At 58.5% G+C, this 18,539-nt stretch overlaps 1 protein-coding gene across 1 annotated transcript in view; it reads left to right on the top strand.

Annotated features, from left to right (window-relative positions):
- The window catches only part of HTT (huntingtin), a 137,113-nt gene extending 120,195 nt beyond the window's left edge, over window positions 1–16,918 (top strand). Inside the window, exons 56-67 of the mRNA XM_087864327.1 lie at window positions 317–460; window positions 1,741–1,819; window positions 3,430–3,560; window positions 3,689–3,818; window positions 5,948–6,103; window positions 8,376–8,566; window positions 8,719–8,833; window positions 8,978–9,191; window positions 9,594–9,699; window positions 11,374–11,536; window positions 11,749–11,909; window positions 12,866–16,918. Coding sequence (XP_087720453.1) covers window positions 317–460; window positions 1,741–1,819; window positions 3,430–3,560; window positions 3,689–3,818; window positions 5,948–6,103; window positions 8,376–8,566; window positions 8,719–8,833; window positions 8,978–9,191; window positions 9,594–9,699; window positions 11,374–11,536; window positions 11,749–11,909; window positions 12,866–13,079 — 1,804 coding nt within the window. The 3' untranslated portion in view covers window positions 13,080–16,918. The remainder of the gene's footprint in view (window positions 1–316; window positions 461–1,740; window positions 1,820–3,429; window positions 3,561–3,688; window positions 3,819–5,947; window positions 6,104–8,375; window positions 8,567–8,718; window positions 8,834–8,977; window positions 9,192–9,593; window positions 9,700–11,373; window positions 11,537–11,748; window positions 11,910–12,865) is intronic.
- Window positions 16,919–18,539: the final 1,621 nt, after the last annotated feature.

Here is an 18,539-nt window from a genome sequence, read left to right as displayed (position 1 = left end):
GCTTTGTTGCCAGAATGACAAACAAAATACGTGTGCGTGTAGCCTTACGTAAGAAGTGCAAATCCAGAAGTGATTTGGTGACCCGTGGCAGTGAGGCCTAAATGCCGTGGGGTCCGTGGAGTGTTTAGGGCGGACTTTAGCAGAGCAAGAACTAGCCAAGGGCACGTGGACAGGAGTCTCCCCTCCAAGAGAGTGTCATTGGTTATTACAGGGGCCTCTCTTTCCTGTAGGCAAAGCTGGAGAAAGCCCTGAAGTTTTTTGCTTTTAAGAATTTGAAGGAAGCAAAATATTCTTTAACCTTTGTTCTGAATTTTAGGTTTGGGAGGAAGCTGAGCATTATCCGAGGAATCGTAGAGCAGGAAATCCAGGCGATGGTCTCAAAGAGAGAGAACATTGCCACCCATCACTTATACCAGGCGTGGGACCCCGTCCCTTCTCTGTCTCCAGCTACGACAGGTACCTGTGGGAAGAGGGGTCGTTTGTCCCTGGGCTAGAACGAGAATGTGACCAAGATACTAACACCACCAGTTGGGCAGAAGGACCGGAGCTGTCTTTTTGGAGGCCGTGGTGCTCACTCCACTGCCCTAGTGCATGAGGACCCGTCTCACTCAGGACCAGGGGAGGTTAGCAATCTTGAGGAGCCCGAGTCTGGAACTGAACAGGAGCCCTGTCCCTCACCGGTCAGGCCCTGGGGGTGCAGCGGCCCTCAGCCCGAGACAGGCAGCCCGCGAGGCAGTGTAGGAGCCGAACTAGTCGCTCACGTGAAGAATCAGCAGAGTTCATCGGCGGCTCCCGTGACTCTTCAGCTTCCGAGCGGAGAGCGCTAAGCCCCTGTTCTGTCTGGGCCTGTGGGCTGCGTGCCTGCCCTGTAACGGGCACCGGAGTTTGTCACCCTGGCTTCAAAGAAGGAAATATTCTGGGTCTTTAACGCACGTGTTTTGTTGGACAGACAGTGTTTTAGCACAGCATTTTTGTGATCCCCTGGTTTATTTTAGGAGTCATTAGATCCGTGATTTTTAAACATCTTGAATGCTTTACCTGGAGAGCATTCTGTGCGGACACTCAGCATTTACCGGAGCGCTGGACGAAGCGCAGGACTGTGCCCTGCGATGGCCATGGGTCCCCTGAGGAGCTTGTGCCCCCAGGAGAGAGACATGGCCGTACTCCTTGTCACCGGAGGCTGGGGCGAGTGGGTGCCCAGAGAGGTGCAAACGCCCCAGGAGAGCGTGGGCAGGAAGGCTCTTGTGTTGATTCTAGATCTGGTGAAGGGTTAGCCGGGGACCTCTGGCTGGGGGCGGGGGTCGTTTGGGGTGTAGAGGGTGTGAAAGACAGTGGTTGTGGAGAAGATGGGTTGAGTGGGGGCATCCGGTTCAGCACAGCTGGATGGCCTGGACACCGGGGCAGGGTCCCAGGAGGTGTCACCTGCCAACATTGTTGTCTGGGCCCCGAGAGTGCGCACCTGCGGGGTCACCGCCCCATCTGCAGCTATGGATTGACGCCTTGGTAGCTCAGCCCCCAGCCAGTTTCCATGCAGAGTCAGAGGCTGGTTTGTTACAGAGAAAAAGTGATAATTCAGCGTTGCCACACTGGCCCTGCCAGCTTAGTAGGTTATGAAGGGCCAGAGAAGACCCCAGAGATCTTCGGGCCTCTGCAGGGCTGTCCATCCTGCCCCCCAGGGCGGGTGCTGTCGGGCAGGCTCCACACAGGACAGCGTTCATGGTGTTGTCGCCCCACAGGTACCCTCATCAGCCACGACAAGCTTCTGCTGCAGATCAACCCCGAGCGGGAGCTGGGGAACATGAGCTATAAGCTTGGCCAGGTCAGTGTCATCGTCTGTCCATGTCCCCCTACCCCACCCCCACCCCCACCCCTGCACGTCCAGGGCACATCCTCCTGCTTTCCTCGCTCTCTCGTGTCTGCCTTGAATTTGGGCCATTGGATGCATCCAGAAAAATTACATGCATTTTTTAAATAAAAGATAAAAGGGTTTTTGTTTTATTTGTCCTCATTTATATTCTCTACCCCAAGGAAGATTTAAGGTGTCGTGTGTACGTAGTGACGTAGTGAGAGGGAATGGGTAAGGCTTAGGTCCGGAGCATCAGACAGCCAGGCAAGAGCGGCTTGGGTGGGGCGAACACACAGAAGGGCCCTTGCTCCAGTGGGCCACGGAGTTGGCCACGAGCATCCCAGCTGCCAGCTCGGAGGGAAGTGTGGTCGCACAACCCAGTGCGGCAGGTGGGCCAGCTCTGGGCACCAGGTCGACAGCTTCCTGGATGGGTCACTTGGAACTGTGTATTTCAGTGTCCTTGTGAGAAGAACAGGACAGTCATACGTACGATAGTGCGGGTCAAGGAGCTGGAGGACAGGGCTATGGCTCCTGGAGCCACGGGGATGTGTGTGCTGGGTGGAGGGGGACTCCCACGGATGGCCCGCTGGCTGCTCTGTCTGCTGCTGTGTCCTCTCAAACCTTACTGGTTTACTTTGAAAGCAGTTATGCAGGACTGTTTTCTTTTTAGCTTTTGTTTTAGGGGACATTGTCCAGAGCAGGGGAAACACTTGTTTGGCCTGAGGGCGTCCCCAGCAGGTCTGGGCACAGCTTTGCGGCAGAGCCCCCAGGCCTGCTCCATCCCGTCCTCTCCTGCTCATGCACATTTCTCTGTGAGCAAGGAGCCACAGCCAGGCTATCCGTGCTGTCCTTGCAGGGAAGTTTCTGCCCCTAAGATAAATCAGGGTGGTGGGGCTCAGGGCTGTTTCTACAGAAGTGAGTTTCTGAGGAGCAGGCTGGGAGGGAGCAGTCTGAGGCTCTTGGGCGCCCGGCCTCCTTCTGGGTCCAGAGGCATTTGCCCAGCCGCATCCTTTCTTCAGCATCTGTGTTCACGTCCAGCCATTGGGAGCGGAGCCCTGACCCCACCACCCTGCCCTGTCCGGAGACCAGTCGGCTCCCGCATCCCTCTGTGCTGAGCCATCACTGGCTGTCGGGGAGTGAGGGGAGCAGAGGGGCCACCTCTCTCGAAGCCTGAAGACGGCTCTGAGGCTTCACTGCTCATATTCTATCTATGGCCGCCTTCAGGCAGCCGCCTCCAGCCTGCTTGCCCACTGCCAGGACCTCCACGGCTGGCGGGAGCTGAAGGGGAAACGGCTGTTTGTGCCGAGTGGGAGTTGGGGTGGTGTCCGGACCGTGCTCGCTGGCTGGCAGTGTGAGGTCGCAGGCATGTGAGAGCATAAGGGCTGTGGGAGCACAGGGGCTGTGGAGCGGGTGGTCTGTGTGAACTGGGTGCGTAGGGAGCACCCTGGCGTTTGGGCTGACTCCTGTTCCAGCACCCCTGCCACCATCTCCAGAAGCACGAATAGGCCAGAGAGTCTGCAGCTCAGCGGATGGGCCCATACCTGTGCTCTGAGTGCTGAGCCCAGGGTCCTTGTCTCCCGAAGGTGTCCATTCACTCCGTGTGGCTGGGGAACAGCATTACACCCCTGAGAGAGGAGGAGTGGGAGGAAGAGGAAGAGGAGGAGGCCGATGTCCCTGTCCCTGCGTCACCACCCACATCACCCGTCAACTCCAGGTTTCCCATCTGCCTTTCATTTCAAGCAATTTGAAATTTCCTTAGTCATTTGATTTGTTTGGGGTACCTCCTGAAATGAGTGTCTCATCTTGTGTGGGGGGCCATCACCCCTCTGGTCTGCTCTGTAGGAAGCACCGGGCTGGGGTCGATATCCACTCCTGTTCCCAGTTTTTGCTTGAACTGTACAGTCGCTGGATCCTGCCGTCAGGGTCAGCCAGAAGGACCCCCATCATCCTGATCAGCGAAGTGGTTCGATCTGTAAGTCTGCCTTCCCTGTTCTACCTGCAGGCGCGTGGTGCCCTTGCCGGTACGCGTGCAGGCGTGGGCATTCACACATCCACACCAGCACAGACGCGTGCACACTCGCGCAGTTCGTGGTCTCGGGGAACCTGGGAGGGAGCTCTTAGCGGTTTATAGGTGCAGGAGGATGAAGTAGTATTTCTCCAGCCCGTGGAGAAATTTCTGATCCTGCAGCCGGTAGGACTGCCGTAGGGGTGTCACGTTGTGTGAAGGCTCTGAAGGCCCCCCTGCTTACCCATGTCCATCTCAAGGGCCTGTCTCGTAAACGTCTGCTTTATTAGAGGAGAGCTAGACAGACAGTCCCACGTCCACACCCCCTTCGAGAAGCTCTGACGCGGAGTGGTCGTTCTCAGACTGTGGACTCAGGCTTCTGTATGTTCGAGGACCCCAAAGAGCATTTGTGCGTGGGTTAGGTCTGTCAGTGTTTACAGAACTGGGAGCGAAGTCGCACGTGGAGGTTTAAAAATAGTTCCTCGTTAGATGCCACCTTTGCCTCTTTACCATCACGTGGCGAGAAGTGAGTGAGAGTTTGGAGCCGAAGACCCTCAGTCCCTGCTTCCCAACTGTGGACCAGACAACTAGAAGCGTCTCCGTGGTCTCTGCCGTGTGGGGCTCTAGTTATCTGTCCCTGACGCGCCTCCGTCCAGTGATGGCAGGCATGTGGTTTTGAGCCTGGCTGTGATCAGCGCGTACCTTTTATCGTTCTTAAATCATTAGATATCTGGTCAAGGTGAGATTCTTAAGAACATCATTTTTAATTTGCTTGTTTGTTTTTTTTTTAAAGATTTTATTCATTTATTTGACAGAGAGAGAGACAGCCAGCGAGAGAGGGAACGCAAGCAGGGGGAGTGGGAGAGGAAGAAGCAGGCTTCCAGCAAAGCAGGGAGCCTGATGTGGGGCTCGATCCCAGGACCCTGGGATCACGCCCTGAGCTGAAGGCAGACACTTAACAACTGAGCCACCCAGGTGCCCCCATTTTTCATTTGTAATAGAAGTTTACAATCTGATTTTTTTTCAAAAATTAATAAATTTATAAGCACCTGTAATAAAGGTCTTATTTTTTTTACATATTAATCCATTTAACAATTTTTGTTTAAAAATAACACTTTTTAGGGGGCGCCTGGGTGGCACAGCGGGTAAGCGTCTGCCTTCGGCTCAGGGCGTGATCCCAGCGTTCTGGGATCGAGCCCCACATCAGGCTCCTCCTCTGGGAGCCTGCTTCTTGCTCTCCCACTCCCCCTGCTTGTGTTCCCTCTCTCGCTGGCTGTCTCTATCTCTGTCGAATAAATAAATAAAAAATCTTAAAAAAAAAAAAATAACACTTTTTAAACTATTAGTGAGAAGGGCCTTGTTTTACATTTTTGCAAATCTCTTGGCTGATTCATTAGAAGAGTTGGATTCTGATGTCTGCTCTGCATTCAGTCTAATATCAAAGGATTTCTAGAAAACACCTCCCTATGGTGAGAACGGGAGTAAAACGGCAGACGGTGTCTCTGTTACCACAGACATGGTTCTGACCTCTAGAGGCCTGGGAGGCCCTCTGGTGTCCGCTGTGTCCGCCTTTGGCGCTGCTGCTGCCGGCGACTTGCTGAGCCCCACTGGCTCTGCACCCAGGCCTCTGAGGAAGGGCCATGCTCCTGCCTGCATGCCTGGTGACATTCGTGTCTGGATGTCGTCTGAAGAAGTGAGCCTCAGAGAACTGAACATTTTGGGGAGACGGAATCATGCAAGCATTTATTTCTGAAACAGTTGCCCATTCCCCTGGGCAGGGCTTTGGAGAGCCTGTCCCTGGTGCTGCAGGGGCTTGGTATTCTGCAGAATAGCAGTCGGAGAGCTTCTTGGTGGCCCCATGGTCGTGCCTTGGGTCCAGGCATCAGCTCTTGGGGGGCATTAGGGGTGTTTTTAAGTAGGTACTCGTTGACTAGTTGTTCTTATGCTGTTTACGCTGTCACTGTAGGTTTCCGGGTGTGGGCCAGTCACGTACCGGTCAGGACTCGAGAATGCCGCATTTCATTGTCTCGAGGCTGCCAGCACATGCCTTGTGGACCTTGTTGCTCACTTCCCCTCCGAATGCTCTGTGTCTGCAGCTCCTGGTGGTCTCAGACTTGTTCACTGAGCGCACCCAGTTTGAGATGATGTACCTGGCACTGACGGAGCTGCGGAGGGTGCACCCTGCGGAGGACGAGATCCTCGTGCAGTACCTGGTGCCCGCCACCTGCAAGGCGGCCGCCGTCCTCGGAATGGTAAGCGAGAGGTGGGGGGGCGCCTTGGGTTGGCTGCACGTCGCGAGCATGGCCTCGGCCTTGGGGGGGTCTGATGTGGGCAGGAGGTCATCCCTGCCTTTCCGTGGGTCGCCGTGAAGTGGGTTGTGGTGGGTGAGCCGCGGTTTGGGGCTCCTGTACTCCTTTGCTCTGCGTCACCATGGTGACCCATCCCCCCAGGGGCCGGGGGTGTGGGTGGTGCAAAGGTGCCTGGCTCCTCCTCCACAGCCCCCACGGCCCCCACGGACCCCCGTGCTTCCTGTCAACGGAGCCTCCCTCCTGGGGGCCGTTTTCCCCCAGAAACCCTGCATTTCCTCCCCCAAAGTCTGGGGGCTCTGGTCTGTTCTTGGCAGGAGGGCACACGGCCTACTTTTGAATTCTTCCTTACTCTGTACCCAGTTGATGAGAGCTCGGCTGGTGCGGCGAGCACCCATTTTCTGTGTGTATGTCCCCACGTGATACCTGCTCACCAGACGGGATGTGGGCTCATGAAAGTGCTTGTGCACGGGCCCCGTCTTTGTTAGCCAGTGAGGGACAGAAGTCCTGCTACCAGACAGAAGTAACCTGGCCTTCAGCCTGTGCAGAGCTGGCTTGTGCTTTTGGCTGTGTGGCCGCCGCGACTGTGAAGCCCTCCTTCTCGTTGGCAACAGGGACTCCTTCATCCACCCAACACGGGGCTGCCTCCCCCACGCCCCCACACAGTCCTGTCTGCCCTGGCACTGCGGCAGCTCTCCCGCACCTGGCCCGATGCAGGGGAGGCTGAGACCAGCTCACACAGGACGTGGCAGAGGCGTGAGCCCATGTCTGTGGCCTGCAGCCCTGACTCTCGCCCCTTCCTGGCTGTGTCCCCTTGCTGAATTTGTCCCTCTGACCTGAGGTGCCCAGGCAGGTATCCTCCATCCTGGGTGGCCGTCAGCCGTGGTGCCACCATTGAGGAGCAGGAATAATGAGTCCGTTGGCTTTCCCCCGTGAGCACGTCACTTCAAAGTGTGTGCCCTCTAGGTGTTGAGAGATATGTGAAAGGAGCTGGACTTGAAGGGGTCCTTTTGTCTTTGTGGGGGGTTTCAGCTGCTGGGTTCGTTTTCATTACAATTGTGTTTTTGTGCTCAGGCCTGGATCCCCCTAGACAAATGTTGTGTTGTCAATAAAATAAGTAATCATCGTTTTCTAAGAAAACCCTAAGGCAAGATGCTGCATGTTCACACTGTCCCTATCCTGACATGCACGCAGAGGTCCCTCGTGAGGGTGGAGCCGTGTGCAGGGCGGGGTGGGCCGCGGTGGCGCAGGCCGTGGCGCTCTGCAGCTCGTCTTTTCCTGCCAAGATGCTTACACGCTGTTGGGAAACGTGCCTCCCTCAGCAGTCCTGCTGGTGTTTGCAGAGGCAGGGAGTGGCTCCCCGGAGGGGGACCTTAGGAAGGCGTCACACCGCCCTGGTGTGTGCGCACTGGCCCTCAGGCGGCCTGGAGGGACCCTCAGGCGGCAGGGACTGGCCCAGGTGGGGAGGCTCAGAGCACTGGGGGCATCCCGCCCCACACTGCTTTCTGTGGCGCCTCTTCTCCAAAAAGGAGCGACTCTCAAGGGAGGAGTGTGGTGCGGGGTGTTCAGGTTCTGCTGTGCCCCACTGTGTCTGGGGTGCTAAAGGACACAGGTAACGTTTTGGTCCGGGTCAGTATAGACTACTTTTCGGGGTCCCCAAGACCACCCTGAGTTTTTGCGGGGAGGATTCACATATACTCCTGGCTGGCATTTTCCCCAGTGAACACAGACAAAGCAAAATCAGTGAAGGGAAAAGGTACGGGGTGGGGGATGTTGGGGGGACGAAGGGCAGAGGAAGCAGGTGCCAGCTTCCAGCATCCTCTCTCCCGGGGAATCATGTTGTGACAACACGTGCAGGGTCTTGTCTGCCGGGGAAGCTCCTTAGAGACACGGAGCTGGCCTCTCGCTGGGGCTGGTCCCACAGGCGCCTCTCCCTGGCTCGGCCCAAACTGTAGGCCCCCAGGAGGAAGGGGTGTCAGCACCGACCACAGCACTGGCACGGACAGGGAGGCACCGCTCAGGAGCCGGGAACGTTCCCGATGGCCAGGAGCCTGGATGCCCGCCCCGGGCCAGCACTGCACGGGCCTCTCAGAGGACAGCGCGGGCCTGCAGCCAGCTCCTGCTGCACGCTGTCTTCCTCTTTAGCGTGCAGTCAGCCCCTTCTTGGCCTGTCCCGTCCCGTGGTGGGCTAGCCTCTGCTCCTGTGCCTGTGCTCTAGGACAAGGCCGTGGCGGAGCCGGTGAGCCGACTGCTGGAGAGCACGCTGAGGAGCAGCCACCTGCCCAGCAAGGTCGGGGCCCTGCACGGCGCTCTCTACGTGCTGGAGTGCGACCTCCTGGATGAGACGGCGAAGCAGCTCGTCCCAGTCATCAGCGACTACCTCCTGTCCAACCTCAAAGGGGTAGCCCAGTGAGTATGATGGCGCTGTGGGGGTCTTGGGGGCCAGGGCAGAGCAGGGTCACACATCAGGTGTGCACCCTTCTGTGGGGATGGGGGCTGAGGTCCCTGAGACGTGAGAACACCACACAGCTGCAGCTTGGTCCTTTACCTCATGGTTTCAGCTGCGTGAACATTCATAGCCAGCAGCACGTGCTGGTCATGTGTGCCACTGCCTTCTACCTGATCGAGAACTACCCTCTGGATGTAGGCCCAGAGTTCTCTGCATCAATAATACAGGTGAGCGGCCTTGGGCGCCTTCCTCTGGAACAGGAGTGGGTGTGCGCGTACTGTCCCCTGCGGGTGGTAAGGTCAGGTCATTTTGATTTGGGGAATGGGCATGAGCAACAGAGGCTTGACCCAGAAATCTTCCTTCTTGTTCAGATGTGTGGAGTGATGCTGTCTGGAAGTGAGGAATCCACCCCGTCCATCATCTACCACTGTGTCCTGCGGGGCCTAGAGCGTCTCCTGCTCTCCGAACAGCTCTGCCGGCTGGACGCGGAGTCACTGGTCAAGCTGAGTGTGGACCGAGTGAACGTGCACAGCCCACACCGGGCCATGGCCGCCCTGGGCCTGATGCTCACCTGCATGTACACAGGTGAGCTGCGGGGCCCCAGAAGCTCTGGCCCAGGTCCACCTGTGTCCCGCAGGTCAGTGTCACTGAGTTCTAGGCCGTACGGGTCTCCTGTCTCGGTGAGAGAGAAGCATTCTCATTCTTGGGGTGCAGACCACAGGGCCTCACCGGCACTGGAGGGAGATCCTAGAGTCTGGAGCATGTGGTTACTGGCTCAAGGTCACATTGCCGTACAGGCTTCAGAGCCAAGCCTGGGGAGCAGGTCTGTTGACTGACCGCTGCACCCCGTGTATCTGGGCTGGGCCCTGGGCTGCTAAGAGCTCCCTTCACCTGGTTTCACATCGTCTCTCAGGGTTTGTCGAGCTCCTGTGTTAGTTCAAGGCACAGTCTTCAAAGCAAGTAACAGTACAGAACAATTCGTTTCAGGGAAGGAGAAAATCAGTCCGGGCAGAAGCTCAGACCCTAGCCCCGCCGCCCCGGACAGCGAGTCAGTGATTGTGGCTATGGAGCGTGTGTCTGTGCTTTTTGACAGGTAAGCAGTGAAGCCCACCTTTGCCCTGAACTGCCCTGGGATGCTTGCCAGGAGCAGCTGCCTTCCCACGCACCTGCTCTCCTCCCAGCCTGGCCCCTGTGGTCCGCCAGCTTCCCACTTGTGTCCGGACCATGCACACATCTCATTGAGGGCTCTGCGGGAGCGGGCAGTCCTTGGACCCCAGCACCCGGGAGTTTGGGGTTGACCAGCTCTAAGGCTAGTCCGAGTGCTTGCCCATCTCTTGTGAAGGGAGGGCAGCACCCCTCAGTTGGAGGCATCAGAAGGGGCTTGTTCATGAGATGAGTCCTGCGCATGGAGTTCTGAGCAGTCCCAAAGATGTCCATCACACGCTGCTGCCTTTGGGGAGAGAAGAGCCTTGCGGTCAAAGCAGGCTTGGCCGCATACCCCCAGGGCCGTGGGGGGCAGAGCCTTTGAGCAGCGTTAGCAACATCTTTAGGATTAGTGTTGAGTAGACTATGGTAAAGGTTTAGACAATAAACAAAAGTGCCTCTGAGCGCTTGTAATTAACCCCTGCCTCTCCCCACTGTGTGCACTTGTGTCCAGAGTTGGCTCGGCTTGCCAGTTCTGGAAGATGGGTTGGGCACCTTGCCAGGCTCTTTCCCCAGGAGAGGGCCCCAGGTTCTGATCCAGGCCTCCCAGCCCAGGTGACATGATGCATCTGTGGCCTTGGGAGGCCTGTTGTATGCCACTCAGCCTGTTCCGTCCCTGCAGCTCAGTCAGAAGGAAGTATCTGGCTTTCACAAGAGCACGCTGAGCAAGGCCATCCCTGTGTCCACTTGGGCCAGATGAGGTGTTGTGGAAAGCCGAGCGTTGTGGTCTGTTACGTGTTGAAATTTAAAATGAGTGTTTATAGCCATTCTTCCATTCCACACAGATCTGTCAAACCCGGCCACCGCCGGGTGGCAGGCAGGGGAGCCCACACTCGGTCCCCGCCTTCATGGACCTTGTGCCCCAGTGCTAACCAGATACACTCGTGCTTCAGTGAGTGCCATCAGGCGTGCAGCCTGCTCTCGCTCCGGGCATCAGGTGGGGACGCCGCATTGATAGGAAGCTCTAGCGGCAGCCTCGTACGTGTTCGGCCGTAGCTGGCATCTGTCGGCAGGGGATCTGAGCACACCTGCAAGGAGGCATGGGTCCAGTTTCTGGGCTCTCAGTATGCACACACGGGAGCGTGGCAGCCCGCGGGGTGCAGACCGGACTCTCGGGGTGGAGGAGCATCAGCAGGAGCGTGTACAGGCGCCGGTCAGGGAAGAAGAAAGGTCCTCGCTGACTGCAGTGCTGTGGTGTCAGAAGAGGGTGCTGAGAAGCTCAGAGCATTTGGCCATGGCCGGAAACGAATGTAACATGGACAGTGTTCTTATGAGTTTCATTTTGTTTTTGTTTTTTTAAACTCTGATGGCACCATTTCAAAGCCTTTCTGCTTATTACTTGACATGACTTGGAAACCCCTCTCTGAGTCATCGGCCCTCACGTGGGGTGGGGACCCTGGGTCTGTGCATTCATCTGCAGGTCCCTGGTGAGGCCGTCGAGGGAGGGGTGTCGTCTGTTTGCTCTGCAGGTCACATTCTAGGACCCAGGGCATCTCCCAACTGGCTTCAGACACAAGGCCTCTCAAGGTGGGGCCAGACTCTGACCTGTGTTCCCTCCTTTTAGGGTCAGGAAAGGGTTCCCCTGTGAAGCCAGAGTGGTGGCACGGATCCTTCCTCAGTTTTTAGACGACTTCTTCCCACCCCAGGACGTCATGAACAAAGTCATTGGTGAATTTCTGTCCAACCAGCAGCCGTACCCGCAGTTCATGGCCACTGTTGTGTACAAGGTGAGGGCACAGGTCACGGGGCCGGGGAGGCTCCTGAGGTAGACCGACCCAGACTCTCCAGAGTGAATGACTTGTACCATCTGGATGTGCTCCCCCAGTGTGGCCTTGCCAGTGGGCCCAGTTCCTCACCTTTGAGAACCAGCCGCACCCCTCTACCCAGTGTGTCTCGGGAGAGTTGTGGCCCCCAACTTTGAGTCTCTCGTCTTTCTCAGGTTTTCCAGACTCTGCACAGCACCGGGCAGTCGTCCATGGTCCGGGACTGGGTCATGCTGTCCCTCTCCAACTTCACGCAGAGGACCCCAGTGGCCATGGCCGTGTGGAGCCTCTCCTGCTTCTTTGTCAGCGCTTCCACCAGCCCGTGGGTCTCAGCCGTGTATCCTTCCTGGGTCCAGGCCAGCGTGCGGTAGCTCCTGCTTACTGGTCCTGTGCACTCTTCTCTTAGCGTCTGGGTTCATGTTTTCTGTTCAAGTTTTTGAAGCCTAATCTTTGTAAGGAACCCAGCTGTCAAATGGCATTTACCTTAAGCCTTGAGAGGGTGCAGCATTGGTAAGGGAACAGAAAGGGGAATGTTTACCACAGTGACCAGGACCGCCAAGAGAGGCGGGGCGGGAGGGGTGCTCCAGGCAGCAGCAGGTCCCTGTGGACCTCCTCCTGCCCGCCCGCCGGCTCTGTGCAGCTGGGTATGTGGCCGATGCTGCTTTTCATTATTCCTGGTCCATTGTGCCTTGTGTCATCCTCTCGGGTGAAAGGCTTAAGTAAAGAGCCAGTTCCCACCCCAGAAATGCTGGCTGCCAAAAGGGGCTGTTCTCCTTTGACAGCCTTCCCCCAAGACGGACCAGAGCCTCTGAGCAGACGGCTGTCCTGGTGCTGGCGGCAGGCCGCGCTCATTGCCTGGGAGGGCCCAGGCTGGGTGGCCATGGCTCTGCCCGCACTCTGCGGGAGCAGGGCCAGTGGGAGCATCAGCGGCCAGCACTATGCAGGGAGCCAGGCCAGGTAAGTGCTGTGGAGTGGAGCCCCTCGTTGTGGGCCTCCCCCAGCCGCTTGCCCGCTCCCCCTGCCTCACCAGGCAGAGCCGGGCTTCCAGCCAGAGGAGCAGCGTCCGTTAGCTGTGCCCGGCTTGGCTGGCGGGAGCCGAGGTGGGAGGCAGCGGCTGCTGCTGCTGCACAGTCCAGGCGCCCTGGCCCCTGCTCCGGGCGGCTCTCGGCCCCCCAACCCCAGGCCTGTCTGTAGACCTGTGTTGGGGAAGGACAGCCTGGTGAGGACGGAGAGGCACGTGTGGGAGACCACTCTTCCCTCACTTGAGCCTTGCTCCCTTAACTCCTCCGCCAGCCTTCCCCATGTCATCAGCAGGATGGGCAAGCTGGAGCAAGTGGACGTTAACCTTTTCTGCCTGGTGGCCACGGACTTTTACAGACACCAGATAGAGGAGGAGCTGGACCGTCGGGCTTTCCAGTCCGTGTTCGAGGTGGTCGCGGCACCAGGAAACCCATATCATCGATTGCTGACTTGTTTGCGGAACGTCCACAAGGTCGCCACGTGCTGAGCGCCCACGCGGGGCAGCAGCACAAGAGCCGGGGGGCCTGCCCGCGCCGGCGTGGCTCCGCACACAGGCCTCCCCTCGAGTCGCGTCACGGCCGGGCAGGCGGTGTCCGGCTCTGCCACATGGCAGAGGAGCTCTGTGGCAGTGAGGCTGTGTGCAGGGAACATATGCAGTAACGTGGGGTTGAGCCTGAGTCCTTGCGGAGAGCGGGAGCAGCTGTGTCACTAACCCTCTGTGCTGCGGCTAGCGCGAGATGCCAGCTAACCGGCTCTTCCCGTCCTCTCAGCGCCCAGCCTGCTCGTGGTCACCAGGCTACTGCTGCTCTCGCGTCCAGGATGAAGTCCTTGGTCTTGCAGGTTGGCCGTGGGCCCCTCCGCTGTCCCACAGGCAGAAGGTGGCACCAGCAGGCTTTCGGGAGCACTCCCCGGGGCTCTGGCCTGAGGGTCAGGGCCACACCCAGCCCCAGAGAGGAATGCTGTGGTGTGTGCGGGTCCGGGGAGGGGGGGGGGGGCTGGGAACACAACACCCAGCGCCATACTTCCCTTTCTCTGTTTCCTTCTCAGGATTTAAAGTTTAATTATATCAGTAAAGAGATTAATTTTAAGGTACCTTTCTATGCCCGTGTAAAGTATGTGCATTGCCAAGTCTGTGCCGCATGCGACAGCACCTGCGGAAGCTTCCCTGAGCCCGTCCCCTCCCGGCAGCTGCCTGCTCTCTGTCCCGGGGCTCCTCCCACTGGACACTTGTCTTCCTTATTAACACGCCGGCGACGTTCTGTGGCGCACTCCACCCTTTATCACACATTCCCATCTAATAAGAATTTAGGGATGTTTACTGCTCAGGTGTCTGCGTCAGGAATGCACACAGCCACTCTGAGGATTGAAAAGTGCCCTCTCCCCTGTCCCCTGCACAGGCGGCGCTTCTCCGGCCCGCCCGCAGCACCCTCCTCCTCCAGCAGGGACCGCTCTAAAGCTTCCACTCCCCAGTGAGGGACAGCTGTGCTGCACCTCCCTGACAAGGCCAGCCCACCAGGTTGCGGCAGTCTGTCGTGTCCAGTGATGCCGGCCCGCATGTCCTACAGTCCTGACCTGAGCAGAGTCTGGGCTGCAGTCTGCCGAGGGGCCGACTGACCGCTGTTGGGGTCTGCTTCCCATGCCGTCCTTCGTGTGTGTTAGGGCCCAGGCACGTAATGGAGTTATTGTCTGCACCCCTCTTGGTCAAGAGCAAAGCTTAGTGTCTTGGCAACCATTAGAGAAGGACCCAGCACCTCCTCGGCCTCCTTTCCAGCTCAACCCATACACTGGGCCTCCTTTCGGGAGGGTGCAGATCTGTGCCCACTGGACCCATGAAGGAGCTTGGTTGGAAGGAGACAGGACTGGGTCATGCCTGGCTGGCCTGTGGCCCCTCAGAGCCGTGCTTCTCCCCCAGACCCAGGCCACTGGACCAGCTTTCTGTTTCCAGCCCCAAAGTAGCCAAATTGTCCAGTGCACATGCAGCCTGGATGCTCGGGTTGACCTCTGCTGGGCAGAGCTTGTGGTATGTCTACAAGTGGGACTGTGTTTGCTGTGTGACGAGGCCGGCAGCACTGCCTTCTTGGCCCCCAGAGCCGGGTGGTCACACGGTGACCACCACACGGTTAGTTTGGTCGTGAGTTCAAGTGCAGGCAGCGTTTTGGGTATTTCACGTGGTAACTAGAGGTAACTTTGAGGCCCTTTTCCGGAGTCTGTGAAGGGGGAGTTTGGTATATGGTTAGTTGCCCTGATGTCTGGCCAGTACGGGCCTGGCATGCCGCCGCAACACAGCCAGCTGCAGGGCTCACACCAGACTGCCTGGAGACCCCCGAGCGGGCCCCCTGCCCCAGAGCAGCCGTTTCCTTCCTGCCCTTGCCTGCCACAGCGGGTTGGGACCTACTGGGTGCAGGGTTTTCCCGCCAGCCCCTGCAGAGGCCCCACTCAGCCAGGGCGTGAGTGGTAGAAATGGGTCCCATGTCTGAGCAGGACTGGAAGGGAACCTTAACAGAAAGTAAGTCACCATTGTCCCCCCACCCCATCTGGGCTCCCATTTCTCTTCCTGCCGTTTACCATAAAAAGCCTGCTAGGATGTTTATGAGTGGGGGAAAGTGCTCCCCCCACCGCCCCATAACCTCCGTGACTCTGAGATGGAAGCAACACTGTGAATGTGAGGTTTGGAACTGGTCCCCTCAGGATCCATGTCCCTGGGCTCACCTGCACGTGTCCTCGGTCTTCTCTTGTTTGCCATCGACCCGAAATAGTCTGTTCTTAACAAGGGGGCCTGGGGCCCAGCTCTGGCCGTAGGCGCCGACCAGAGGACTGGCCTGTGTGCTCAGAGAGGGACAGGAGTTGGTGAGCGAAGTCCTCAGCCGGGGAGGGTGGGTGTGTGCTCTGTGCAGAGCTGTAGCTGTATGTGTCTCTCAGTGTGCAAATATGCAAGGCTGCCAGGAATGGCCGTATCAATTCTTTGCAGAAGTTGGCTTTTCTGAGCCCTGCCATGTGGAATTGGTTGAATGGCCAGGATGTCTAGGAACTGTGTCATTGCTCATTAAAATCCTGAGAAAAGGGTCCACACACCTTGCCAGCTCTGCACAAGGAATTAAGACTTTATCAAGTTCTAGAAGTCTCTGGCAAGCAGCATATCATCAATTCAAATGTTGTTGAAAATGCTAATTTGTCAGGTTTGTTTGAGGAGGGGGGTTTTGTTTTCCTGCTGGCGCTTTGAGCACAGACTTGAATGAAACCAGGGTGATGCACGTAGGCAGGCCTTCCCCAGAAATGTGCCTCCCTTCCCCGCTGCCCCCCTGTGGGCTGCAGGCGACTCCTGGCTGCCAGTGCCCCCTCCTCCTGCCCTGTCCTATTTTTGCCAGCAAATGGATCCTTTCTGGAGGATGAATGAGGCAGACGCCTCCAGACACCCTGAATATAGCATCAGAAGGCCCTGCCTCGTAAAGGACCCCCCGCCGCACCCAGGCCCCCCCCTCCATTGCGGGTGTTACTTGCAAGTCCCCAGGGCCACAGGGCGGCTTCTCCGGGGCGCTACAGCGAGCCCTTGTTGTGGGTTCCTTTGGAACGGACTCTGACCAGCAATAACTGCTTCTGGCTGTTGTGCAGACAAAGCTTCCTTCTGCTGTGGGGGCTGCAGTGGGTGGGGCTCTCTGGCATCTGGGGGGAGTGGGATTCATTTCCTCTTGATACTGTGAGCGTCCTTCCCAGCATACGTCCTCACTTTGTGTTGTGTCCTTCCCTCGAAGCCATGGCTCCCGGCCTAGTGACCGTGGGATGGTTCTGTGTCGGGGGCAGGGGGGCAGCAGCAGGGGACCGGCCTTGCTGGAGAGCTCAGGAGGGCTCTGCTGGTGCTGCTGGCCTGGAAGGTTCAGAGGTCACTTTCCCCCGTGCACCCGTCACTTTTAATGCAGTTGAAGGAACCCCCCTCCCCCCGCCCCAAGTGCTTCTGGGAGCACCTGGCCCTGGACAGTCACTGCCGTTTCCCGGTGCAAACTGGGTGGTGACCACCAGCGCTGGAGGATCGTGGCCGTCGTGGACCTGCCGCAGGTGGTTGGGCTCTGAGCTGAGTGGGGCCGCCTGTCCGCACTCGTTGCTACGCGCTGTGGCACAGTGTCCGCAGGGTGTGCGCTCCGGCCACGCCGCCACCGCCATCCCCCCACGCGGGGAGCCAGCAAGGCTGTGAGGGGCACGTCCCGGAGCCCTGGCCCGGACCTGACTGTCCACTTCCAAGAGGAGGGGGAAGGACTGACATGGGATGTGTATTTAAATTTTTTAAACTGCTGCAAACATTGTGTATCTGAATTAAAGGGAAATGACACCACATGCTGCTGTGCGAGGCATGCTTGCTCACAGAGAACCCCCGCGGGGATGCCGGCCCACACCCGGGGTGAGGAAGCAGGCCAGGCGTGGGCTGGCTGGGTGCGTCCCAGAAGCGCCCCACGGACGCGAGCTGCTCAAGTGACATTGCCATCTGGTCGTGCCAGGGCCACATGGTTTGGGTGTTGAATCTCCGGCTCCATGTGTGTCCGGGGCCCTGAGGGGTGGTGAGGGCTGGCGCAGGGCTGGAGGGCTCCTGTGGGCTGGGACCTGGCCACTGAGCTCCCCTCAGGGCCCCGCCGGCACCTGGGCTCTTGAGCTCCTGGCCTGCCCATTCGAGCTTCGAAGTCTGAAGTCCTCGCGGCTCCCCAGAGTCTTGCCTACTCCGCTGAATGGGTGCCGTGCTTCTTAGCTCTGGGCGGCCCCTCCTCAGGAGCCATGGCAGTGGGTGTTGCAGTAATCTTGGGGTGCAGGTGTCCTACCACCCAGCCTGCACAGACCACGCCCCCAGGCGGCGGGCTGCCCTGGCAGGAGGCTGTGTCTACGTTCCCTCCAGTCCTGTGGGTTCCCGTTGGCAGGGCAGCCGCAGAGCCCACACCACGGTGGGTGGCAGACAGGCAAACACGGGCAGCCTAGTCCCTGCCCCTGGGGTAGCAGCGTGCCAGCACACGGACTTCTCCTGGATTCTGTGGAGGCCCCGTGCCACTGCCGTCAGGAGCCATGGCACCGCCTTGCCCTGCACAGGGACCATGGTGGAGCATTCGGCTGCTGGGGCTGGGTTCTCACTTCGGTTGCTCTAAACATTCGATGGGGGTGACTTCAGTTCCCCAAGTGTGTCTTCTCTGCGGTACAATTCCGAGGCCTCCGATGATACCTCTAAACTTCCAGGGCTCTATCCCCCTTCCCAGTGCAAGTGTGGACAGCCAGACCCTGCCTGGTGCACCTGAGCGTACCTGGCCTACCTATTCTTTCTAGAAGGAAGGGTCCCAGAGCCCCTGGTGTGAGTGGGTTTTGCTGTTGCACACACACCCCGCTTACGCTCCCGCCGCTATGGCAGAGACGCTCTCTGTAGAGGGTGAGACCCCGCTGTTCTTCAGAAGAAGCGTCTGAGGCCCTGCTGGGTGTGTTGGAGGCAGCTGACCTTGCCTTCCAGGCAGCCTGGTGGTGCTCAGCGCCGCCGGAGGAAGCATTCTGCCAGGGGCTGGGCAGGGACGTGGGCCTGCTTTGTGGTGTCACCAAGGCTCCTTCCGGAAAGCCATGAGCACGTCCTGCAGCTTCCACTGATTTGGGGGCCTTAAGAGCCTGGCCCCTGCATCTGCTTGGAGGGCACGTCTCCACCAGCCTCCCAAGCAGGAGGCTGGGAGGCCACTCCAATGGCCTTCTCCCTGCAGGCCATGTCCTCTAGGGAGCCTGGGGTTCACAGGCCTGAGGGGCACTTGGTGTGTGGGTGGGCCCAGGGGAGCCACTGGTGCAGGGTTGGGGCCTGCCCGCTGAGGCAGAGGTCTGACAGGTAAGGGTCTGGGCTCCCCAGGGTTGTAGGGAAAAGGGCAGTGGTGCCAGCCTGGTCAGCTGGGCTTGCAGCCCGCCCCCACATACCCACCCCCGACGCAGCACTGGGCCGCAGCTC

Source organism: Ursus americanus, chromosome 8 (genome assembly GCF_024610735.1).
Source record: "Ursus americanus isolate L20-20 chromosome 8, mUrsAme1.1.p, whole genome shotgun sequence".
NCBI lineage: Eukaryota > Metazoa > Chordata > Mammalia > Carnivora > Ursidae > Ursus > Ursus americanus.
This window is presented reverse-complemented; position numbering and strand designations above follow the sequence as displayed.